Below are 10,705 nucleotides of genomic sequence, written 5' to 3'. Positions count from 1 at the left end.
CCCCAAAAGTTGTTTGTTCACTTAACTTTTCAACCATTTTTAGAAAATGCTAAAGAACAATGCAACTTCATTAGAAAAAGTTTAAAACTTGAGTTTTTTAACTCAAAATTAGTAACCAGTCATTTTTCTAGGCAGTAAAGGATACAGAGTAATACTGGCTTTATCGAAAGTCAGAAGCTGGACTTGATTACTTCTTTATATAGAACACAAATTCACAGCCATTAAGGAACTCTGAAAAATGTAGCCATACTAAGTATGGTACATATAAATCACAAAACTGCTTTGGAAATAGACCCTAAATTTCTGAGATTAAAAAGTCTCAAATTATTTAATAGCGCCAAAGGGCCCCCACATTTTCTGGGAGAGAAAAAAAGAAGAAACCCAAGTGGTAGAAATAAAGGGAGCCCTGTAGAACAACAGTGCATTTTCCACTGAGATCCTCATTCAGAATCTTGTGCTTCTCTATCCAAAGGTATTGAAATACAAATCAACTCAGTCACTGAAGACATAATTCTGAATCTCTTCTCATTTTTATTTTTTTAAAAAAGACAGATTTAGGATAGTGTAAGAAATTACTAAGTTACATTTTTTTAAAATCTGCCCAGTGCTACAGTAATGGAATAAGTAAATAAGATTTTCTTAAAGTTCAATGTTTATAGACATATTTATATATATATATAAAAAAAAGACTGAATTGGAAGACATTAAATAATGTCGATACACACCAGGAAAGGGTTCAGGCAAGGAAAGGCACATCATTTCACCACAAGAAATAAAGACCATAGTTGGAAGTTAATGACCAGCCAAAGTTTTAGATCTTGCGGTAGTTTTCCTAGCACTGGAGGGTCATTATGTGAAACTTCTTTATGGTACTTAGCTGGAATAAATAGCTGTTAAGAAATTTTACTCTGCAACCCCAAAGTGGTATTAAAAAGAAAGCACTCTTTAATAAGCCTGGCGTATGAAGAGGGAAGGAGCAAAATTCTACTAAAACAGTTGGGTGGTACTGAAAATCCTACTGACATATTAAGTGTTTTTTTTTTTAAGTAAAATAAAGTTAAATCCTCTTATCTGAACTGGAATTCTTGCAGTTACAAAGTAAGGATTTCAAGTAAATACATTTTCACTTCCTTTTCCTTGTAGATAGACACAGTGTAAACAGCTGCCATATTTCACTTCAGATCTTGGACCATTTCCCCATTTTATGTAGCTTAAGTCTTTGAAAATAGTACTGATACCTCTGAATGAATGGCAATCTACAACAGCAAAGGAACATAAAGTTTTGACAATGGTAAGAGATTTCTTTCCCAAAAAGAAATGTTTCCAGTTGAACAGACATAAGCAGAATTTGCTTTGGGTCAATTTCCTTTCATCAATTCATGCCACGTATTATTTATCCATTTCTTTCTGTCTGAACTCTAAAAAAGACTAATTTGTGAAAGGTAAAATCTGAGTAATTCATGTAAATCTTAGTGGTTAAGAAAACTGTGTGTATAAATAAAATGGATTTTCAGCACAAAATGGCATATTCACACACACACAAAGTTAAATTAAAAAAACTGGGAGATGAGGGAAATTATTAATATTAAAAAAATAATAAAAATGGCAATTGTGAAGTAGGAAGCTTCCTGTTCATGCCACACGATAAGCTTTCATTAAGGTGTCCTCTTTCCGGTTGGTGTGAGCAGCCCAGATGAAGAGAGCAGAAGCCATGAACTGTAAGGGAGCTGAGACACAGGCTAGGCAGAACGACCATCCGAATTCTCCAGACACATTCTCAGGCAGCTCTAGTTTCTGGTGTAGTAGTTCAATACCAGCAACATAGCAACTCACTGAGCCCAAAGTAGAAAGACCTTAGAGGAAAATTTAGAAAATAAAACAAAGCACAGCTAAGTAACAGCTTTTTAAACAACATGACAGGGTAGTAATATGACTGTTTAAGTAATACGACTCTTTGGTCCTTAAGGAGACAGAAGGAGATGAAATGCAAGTATGACAAGACCTACCTGCAAGGAGATGTAGAATGCCAGTGGCAATGGTGGGATACAAACTTCGGCAGATACAAGCGCAAAGTCCAATCAAAGCCCCAAAGCACATCAAACCTAGACTAACAAAAGGTAAAAGAAACTGGCAACGCCAAAGATCTGATTTTAAAAAAGAGAGAAAAAAAGAAATGTTACTAGGGTTCTGACCGCTTTCTCACATGGCAATTTTGTTTATATTTTAATGAGACTGTCTCAAAAGTGAGGAGTTTCATTTCTAAAGCATTCATCAAAAGGATGTTAATCTTTTTTTTGAGACAAGTTAAATGAACACTAACAGTAAATAATCACTGAAGGTTTATTATGTGGTAGGTATTGTTCTACAAACATATTATGAAGTGGGTACTATTATTGTTGTTCCCATTTCATAAATGAAATTGAGGCAAGAGGTATAGATTACTTCACAATTATGTTTTAGAGCCAGGAATGGAAGAAAAACAGCACGATGGTACGTACAGACATATCTGTGGCCTTAGAAGATCTCAAGATAAGGCTAACAAGTAAATGAATGGAGATTATAATGACCTATTGAAAGAGTATACATATAGCACAAAGCAGAGGATCTGATATATAATGGGAGCTCCATAAATGGCAGTTTTAATGATCATAAATTCCTTAAACAACATGGAAAGAAAGATGAGATTTTTACAATGCATTCCATTTTGTTTTTAAATTATTTTAATTAGCAATGTATTAATATTAACCTATCCAAATTCTAACTTTTAGTGCTGGTTTTATTCTCTAGAGCTATGTAATTCATTTGTTTTTGATATCTCCAGTTTTTTTTGTTTAAATATTTATTTATTTATTCATACAGAACTGGGGTACAGGCCAGAGATGAGGCAGGTAAGAGGATTCACCAGAGACAGAGTGGGGAGCAAAACAGGCAGATTGACGAAGTGCACTGTTGAGGGGAGCAGAGGGCGGGTCAGGAGGGGTCTGCTGCGCCATGTGATCACCTCCGGGGAGGCAGGGATTGAACCCATGCGTAAGTGGCTCTAGCTTCTTAGTGCTGTGCTTTAACCCACTATGCCACCAGGGTGGGCCCATTTTTGCCTAAGACTGTATAACTCTTTTGGCAGACCTGACACAGTTAATTCATATAGAGCTTGTAGTCAACTTTTTTCACATTGCCCTTTCTGAACTCAGGTAGCTGAAGTTTTTAATTCAAATATCAGAATTTATTACATATCCTGACTAAATTAACTCTTAAGAATACTCACATAATATCATCCAATCTGTCATCCAATGTATTAGCTGCCCCTCTCAACTTTATATTTACAATTTGCTAAGCATATATCTTCTTTCTAAATAAGTTATCAACAGAACTGGGTTTATATTCGAGATCTTATTTCAAAAGAAACTAAGTCATCTTAGTTCAACAACAGCCTTCAACAAAAAGCAAATTAAATTATTTCCTGTTTTCCTCCAATTATTCTACTAGGACTAAGGTACTTACAGGTCCGAAGCAGATCGATCCCACTATTGTGGTTTCCAGGGTCAACAAATTTCGCCATGAACTGCTCATTTAGTGTAAAACTCGTGCATTTTGTGATCACATCAAATGACTCTGAAACAAGAATAACAATAACAGTTTGTTGTGTTAATAAACATTAAGTAATAATCTCAGTAATTATTCTCCACAATAAAAAGTGATATAGAAATATATTCCCAGAGAAGTCAGCATTCTTTTTGGCTAGGAGTGAAAGGCAGGATTCAATGTCCAATGGATGGCAGCGCAGAGGCAGTCTTAAGACATTGGCTCAAGGAAGGAAGGGATAAAAAAAATAGGAGCAGTAAAATGAATGATAATAGAAATGTAAGAAGACTATGAAGAAGAATGAGACAAAAACTGAAATAATTAACTTCCATCTTCTCCCTAACCTACTGCACCAGCCATCTCCCCCTCTTCAGGTAATGCCAATCTATCCTCCTAGTTCCTCAGTCACTCTTGTCCACATGTGTTCATCAGGAAATCCCAGAGGCTCTACCTTCAGAACTTATCTGGAATCTAGTCACTGCTCAGTGCTATCAGCATGATCTGATTCACAATCATCTCTCACCTTATAGTGCAATCAAATGCTCCTGTACCTCCTAACTAGTCTCCTGGCTTCCCTTTTTTGCCTGATATTTGTCAGTTTTCAACACATCAGCCTAGATGACTAGATCATCTTATGTTTAAAACACATCCCTCCTCTCCTCTGGTTCCATCAAATTTAGAGTAAAAACTAAGGTCTTGTTCATGCCTAGAAAAATTTTACATGGTCTGCCTTATTCCCACTGGCAGAGAACTTCTCTGACCACATACCCAACTCTCTCTGTCCCTTCCTTCATCCCTTCCAGCCCAGTGGTTCCTTGAACATTTCAAGCAAGTTCCCATCACAGGGCCTTTGCAGTAATTGTTTCTTCCAACATAACTTGATCCCCTGTGCCTCACAATTAACCTACATGGTCAACTCCCTCAACTGTAACAAGTATTGTGAAGCCTACCCTGATTATACTGTTGAAAACCCTAATTCATGCCCACCAACCCCTTTCCCTACATGCTTTTAAATACCCTTTATTTTGCTATATTTTTTCATAGAATGTGTCATCTTTTAATATACTAGTATCCTATTTATACTTATTCTGTTTATTGCCTGTCTCTCTGACACAAGCTATGCAACTTCTGTTGACTGACAAATTCCAGGAGGAAAGGGAACACTCTGAAAAATCAGAGTTTCCATTGCTGACTTATGTTATGACCTCCCTTTTTTCTGTATAATCATAATATCAAAAATATTTTAGCATCATCAGTTTGTAACTGGATGGCCTTAGCTACCTGGTCTGGGCAAAGTACAGCTGAGCTGCTCCAGGGCAAGAAATTCCTTTGTCTGAAGACAAAAGGCAAGCTCCTGGAGAGATAAGACCTGGGAGCATCAAGAGTCCTGGAAAGGTTCCTTGGTCTTTTGAAACAAAAAGCGAATCTTAGGTAACTCCCAGGGCATAAGGACCCATGGACAATTTCCTAACATTATCAACACAGATTTTGCTTAAAGCATAACTGTGTGACTTCCTCTTAATTTATTCTTTTCCTAAAACAATCACTAACTACTCTCTGCTAGTCTTAATTAACCTTTTCCTAAAAAAAAAAAAAAAACAAAAAACAAAAAAACCACTAGCTAACTCTCTGCTAACCTTAAGTTAGTCATTAGCTTTTCTTTAGACTATCACTGATGACTCTGCTAACACAATTTATTCCTTCCCTAGGACTCCTAAGTTCCTTGCTAACAGCTCATCCTTCCCCAGACCCCTTATCCTTTTAAGTCATAGTCAAACATCTGTATACATGAAAGTTATCACAAAGATGTATAGTCTAGTGTGCCATAAAGTGTCAGGAAGAGGATGCATTGTTCCCTTTTCCTTTAGAACTTTTATTGATTTCTTATTAACTTACCTGATGCATTATTGTAACTAAATATTGCTAAACAGTGTAAGTAAAGACCTGTAAAAAGATGAGCAGGAAGACTTTCACCCAACTCCGACTCCCGTGTCTTCCTCATGCCTGCTCCCCTTTTACCCTTTTTAGGAATCTCTGCTCGCCGACACCGCTCCCACCTTTGGACCCTGCCTGTTTTGCCTCCCAATAATCCGTGATGGGGGCTGGTTCCCGACATCTCTCCTTTCTAGAATGTTAGTTTGCCAGGCATATTGATTTTTGGGTTTTATCCTGATATACTCCAAGCTACTAGGTTCTGGAACATGGAGGCATACAATAAATATCAGTCGAATGACTGATAAATGACTGTTAAGATTCATATAGCTATTGTCCCTATGCTCTCATACACAGAACTGAACATTTTGCAATGAATTTCAACAAATTTTTCACTGTTTCTAAACTATTTTTTTTCATATAAAAATCACAAGTATCATTCTTTTGGCATATAGTAACTGAAAGTTGTCATGCTATCATCTGAACACAGTATTTTCCATTAATAAGCCAAAAAAAGTTTTAACAGAAACAAATTGTAACATTGTTCCCTATGAAGAGCTCACAAGTTTCAATTTTAATAAATGAAAATGGGCATTTTTAAAGTTAAAAAGTCTTGTAAAATAAACCTGAGACAATTTCTTAGGTTTTTTTTTTTTTTTACTTTCATGATCTACATTTTTACCTACAAACCATCAAGTTTGTTATAAAACAATCTCAAATACGCACAGATTTAAATATAGAGCTCACTGAATTATATCCACTGAGATTAAGGCAACAAATATAATATCTACTGAAACAGTGCTAGCACACAAAAGGATTGTCAACTCATATTTGTTGACTTGATTTTGGATATTTGTTCTTTTACCAGTTACAAAGTATTTAAAGTCTTCTGATGCATTTTTCCAATTATTTCTTCACAATGTGTGTATGATTCATTTAAAAAAATTTAAAGAGTGGGTAAATAAGTACAAAGATTTAAAATGGCTTTCTCAAGATATGTGTATCACTCATCCAGCCAGTATTAATAAATTATCATGCTAATTCGTGGAAGTTAGCAAGGGAAGGTGTGGGGATAGAACAGATGTACAAGCTTGCTTTGGGGAGAGGAAGAACCCAATACCTGCTGATACACAACGAGGCATCACCAATCTCATTACCTAATATTGAGCAGCTAAAGGAGACAAGTTAAAATAGCAGAAATACCTGTTCTTTCTGGTGGACTATACCAATATACGTTCTGGGGTATAGTGATACACCGTCGCCACAATCCCACCGTGCCATTGTATCGGAAAAGTGCATCATTATAAGCCTTTTCATCTGCCTCATCACTATCAAAGTCATTCCATATGCTTTTGTTCAATTCACTGGAATTTTCTTGAACTGGACTTCGATATTCATACCAGAAGTCGGTGCCAATTGAGGCTGCCATGTAGATGGTGGAAATGAGGCTAAGCACACAAGCAATTACAAATGCTGTAGCAAAACGGTTATCCATTCTGGCATTCAGACTGCTCTGTTTAAAGTTGAAAAAAGAAGAAAAGTCAGACTTTAATGATAAAGATTTTGAAAAGAATTATCTCAATATTACCCTTTATTCCCCACCCCTTAGTTTTTAAAAGTAATATACATAGTCATTAAGGATTTAAATTAAAAGCAAGCAGGTTTTTAATTAAGTTCAAAACAAAGCTCATTATCATGAAAAATGCTCACATACCCAGGATGCTACGGAGACAGAGGTCTTGTTCTCTAGTCTATCACCTGCACACTAAAACAGACAACACTGAAATGGACATACACATTACAGATACAAACAATAGACATGCCCAGAGTCAGCAATGAACTGGGCATGAATTGTTAATTGCAGACTGAATTTTTATACAAGCTGCAGGGTTTTAAGTCTTCTGGGTTAGAATGTGAAAAGGACATAGTAAAAGGAAGCAGAGGAAGTCAGCTCCTCCCAGATTTCTCTGAAGAGGTAAACCTTCTAAACAAGGCTAAGAGTCAGGATCTATTTGGAAGACACAGTGGAAGGTGTTTGTTAGTTCAGAAGGAAAGGTCGTTTCAGGTGCACAGCATTGCAAAGAAAACAATACTATATAATAATGCTAGATAGCAATCTGCCCTTCATCCATTAAAGCTAAATCAAACTCTTTACACAGCCCAAATCCTTCACTCTTGTCTGCTCTCCCCATTCTTTGTTCTTTTGAACTTCCTCACTGCAAACTAAATGATTCCTTCTTAACCTGAACGAAAACTCTGGACTGGGCCAAAAAAAGAGAGCGCAAGAACACTCCCAGTCGTGAATAGGTGTCAACGACAGTAGTAAATGGCCGCAGTAAAATGACTCAAGGTGGATCAAGCTGAGTCAAGCACTTCCAAGTATATACCGTGACCACACAAAACACCTTACAAGAGCGCACGAAAACAGGCTCGCAACCGGTTGCTGAGTTTGGAAGATGGGAAGTGACTCAGAGAGATCAGGGCAATTACAATAATTAACGATAACTCCAGAAGTTGGGTTTGAATTTCTATTCTTACTAATCCTCTTTCATCCTGGAGCTTCTCAAATGACCTTAAAAGGTCCCGACTGGGAGCCGCGGTTCACCCAGACTGGACACCGGGCTCCTTCGCCTCGCAAGGCGCAGGACCGGGCCGCGGGGGGTCGAAGTCCACCGGGGCTGGGGCGGGGCGGTCCTGCGCGGCTCCCCGCCAGGGGCCCCAGGGGCCCCAGCAGGCCCCTCCCCAGAGCGCTGGGGCTAGGGAAAACCCCCCAGGCCCCCAGTCGCCCACAGCCAGCCCAGCCCTTGGCGACACGGCGGGAGGACGCTCCTCCTCAAACCGCTGGAAATGTACAACGGCTACGCGACCCGCACCCGGCGACGCCGGCCCCACTCACTCACCGCCCATCCTCCTGCTCCGCCAGCTTCACCCTTCAGCTCAGACCACAGCACCCTACTCGCCCCGCGCCTCCTCTGACGCACTTCCCTGCAGAGCCCGCCCCCTCCATCACTCCCGCGCCTCCGCCCCCGCCTCCACCCCAGGCCAGGCTGAGGCCCAGGGCCGAGGGGGGTTGTGGGAGTTGTAGGAGGGACAGAGGGAAAGCTGCGGGAGGTGGCGGACCGCATGCCTGGAGGCTCGCGCGGCGCCTTGTGGGAGATGTAGTTCAGCTCCTCGGGAACGTTCCCAAAGGGAATTCCAGGGTTGTGGTTTCCTGTAGTTTATGAAGGCAGGGAGGAAGGCCTATTGAATAAAGGCTGCCTCCCACTCTTCACCTCTAGACATATATATGATTGCAACTTGTATAAGGCAGGTTTCTCAGTGCTTTTCTATTCACCCCACCCCACCTCTAAATATGTTAACAGCGGTTAGGTTATACTTTTGAAATACTCACCTATTTATTTCTTCCTCACAAGTTCACTCCAATTAGAATAGATAGTCTTTCTGGCTTTATTGCTTAAGTTAAGGCCAGAAATAATGTGACTTGACAGTTTCCATATAGAATGTAATGACAATTGTGTTTCATATGATTTGTATCTGTGGTTGTATTCTCTTTTTGACAAGTAGCATTAGTTCTCTTCATTGTAGTAAGGTTTTCTTTTAAAGTAAAATATTAAGGTTAGTGATAATGAAGATACCAGATATTTCAAAAGGCATAAAAAATAAATAACATAAACATTTTTAAAAAAGCATGAATTAAAAAAAAAATGTTTGTGTGGTATGAAAAAGATTCAACTAAAGGGAACATTAATTACCTTAAACAGATGCAGTCAAGAACAGCCTGGAAGATTGCACATGACTGTGTGGTATAAAGGCAACAAAATCACCGCAAACCTTCAAGTTTGCATGGCATTTCACAAGCAGGAAGCAGGATCACCTTAGCAATGAGGTGTGTGGACACACAAAGGTAACCTTGGACCAAGAAATGATGGATTCCTAGAAAGGTACCAAATAGCTGACTCAAGGACTCTGGAACCCTATCTCATCCACCAATGCCTTGAAATTTTGCAGAGGTACAGGAGAAAGGTGGGAGCTCCAAGTTTACATTAATTGTCTTTTACCCTGAAAGATAGAAAGCATGATACCTGTTTTCTATTTGTAGGTATGTTTCTTTCACCTGAGCTGGCAAACTGATAGTCCTATCCAGTACATATATAAAATGAGGCAATAGCCAAATGTAATATACAACTCTAACTGAATTTTCATACAGAGTATTTAAACAGTGAAGAACTTTGTCAGAGGCACCACAATCACTTTTGCTATTCTCTCTGCTGTTTTGACCCCTTCCCCCTGCTATATACCCCTGATCTATAGTCAGTTTATAAGGTACATTTGACTCACCAGTTTAGTATGGACCTGGAAGCTCTGCTTTGTTTGAGGTTGTGGCCACTTATGACTCACTGACTACAGAGTACTTAACTGTATCAGCATTCCCAGTCCTACAACCACCAGCTGGGTTCACAGAATACATAAATCTTCATGATATAAGAGGTAGATTTTTCTGGGGAGACCTGTAAAGGTGATTCTTTTAATGAAGTGTGAAAAAAAACCTAAAACATACAAGATATAATTTTTATTTTTTTTTAAAGATTTTTTTATTTATTCATACAAAACTGGGGTACAGGCCAGAGATGTGGAGGGTGAGAGGATTCACCAGAGACAGAGTGGGGAGCTGAACAGGTAGATGAATGAAGTACACTGCTGAGGGAAGCAGCGGGCGGGTCAGGAGAGGTCTGCCGCGCCATGTGGGTCACCTCCGGGGCAGGCGGATATGAACTCATGCTGAAGTGGGTTTAGCTTCTTGGTGTGGTGCTTTAACCCGCTGCGCCACCAGGGAGGGCCCTATTTTTATTATTTTTAAAATATATTTATTTTCTTATATCATTGTTCATTTTGAGGCAGTATTTGACTTCTCCCCTAAGGTGTAGTCCCCATAATTCTCCCACCACAGCCTAACAACATACAAAAAGGTAGAAATAGTGGGAAATGCAGACGGAAAATGAAAAAGGAGGAAAGCTATACACATTTTAATTAGAAAGATACAATGACATAGTCTTTTGCTGCTTCAGCAATAAACAGTAATCATGTAAAATGGAAGTTGGCCAGGAATTTTGTGAAAAATCCCTTTAACTGGAAATGATGCAAAACTCAAACATGATGCATCTCAGATATGCAAACATTTATTGATAACTAC

General features: G+C 38.9%; 1 protein-coding gene across 4 annotated transcripts; it reads right to left on the bottom strand.

The window, feature by feature from the left end:
- Nucleotides 1-538: 538 nt before the first annotated feature.
- CLDND1 (claudin domain containing 1) lies at nt 539-8,538 on the bottom strand. Of its 4 annotated transcripts, none has more exons than XM_012729514.1 (6): nt 8,415-8,538; nt 7,229-7,279; nt 6,718-7,027; nt 3,502-3,612; nt 2,007-2,144; nt 539-1,853 (listed from the first exon to the last, which is right to left on the bottom strand). In XM_012729514.1, the coding sequence occupies exons 3-6, from the start codon at nt 7,007-7,009 to the stop codon at nt 1,633-1,635; spliced, it is 762 nt and encodes a 253-aa protein (XP_012584968.1). In that variant the 5' UTR covers nt 7,010-7,027; nt 7,229-7,279; nt 8,415-8,538; the 3' UTR covers nt 539-1,632. The 4 variants fall into 4 exon arrangements, with proteins under 4 accessions (XP_012584968.1, XP_004675322.2, XP_012584962.1 ...); XM_004675265.2 differs by having other exon boundaries at nt 7,229-7,272; nt 8,415-8,485; XM_012729508.1 differs by having other exon boundaries at nt 7,229-7,294; nt 8,415-8,479.
- Nucleotides 8,539-10,705: the final 2,167 nt, after the last annotated feature.

This window comes from Condylura cristata, unplaced genomic scaffold, assembly GCF_000260355.1.
Source record: "Condylura cristata isolate star-nosed mole 26May11 unplaced genomic scaffold, ConCri1.0 scaffold00003, whole genome shotgun sequence".
Taxonomy (NCBI): domain Eukaryota; kingdom Metazoa; phylum Chordata; class Mammalia; order Eulipotyphla; family Talpidae; genus Condylura; species Condylura cristata.
The sequence above is the reverse complement of the archived record's forward strand: the minus strand, read 5'-3'. Positions and strand labels throughout refer to the sequence as shown.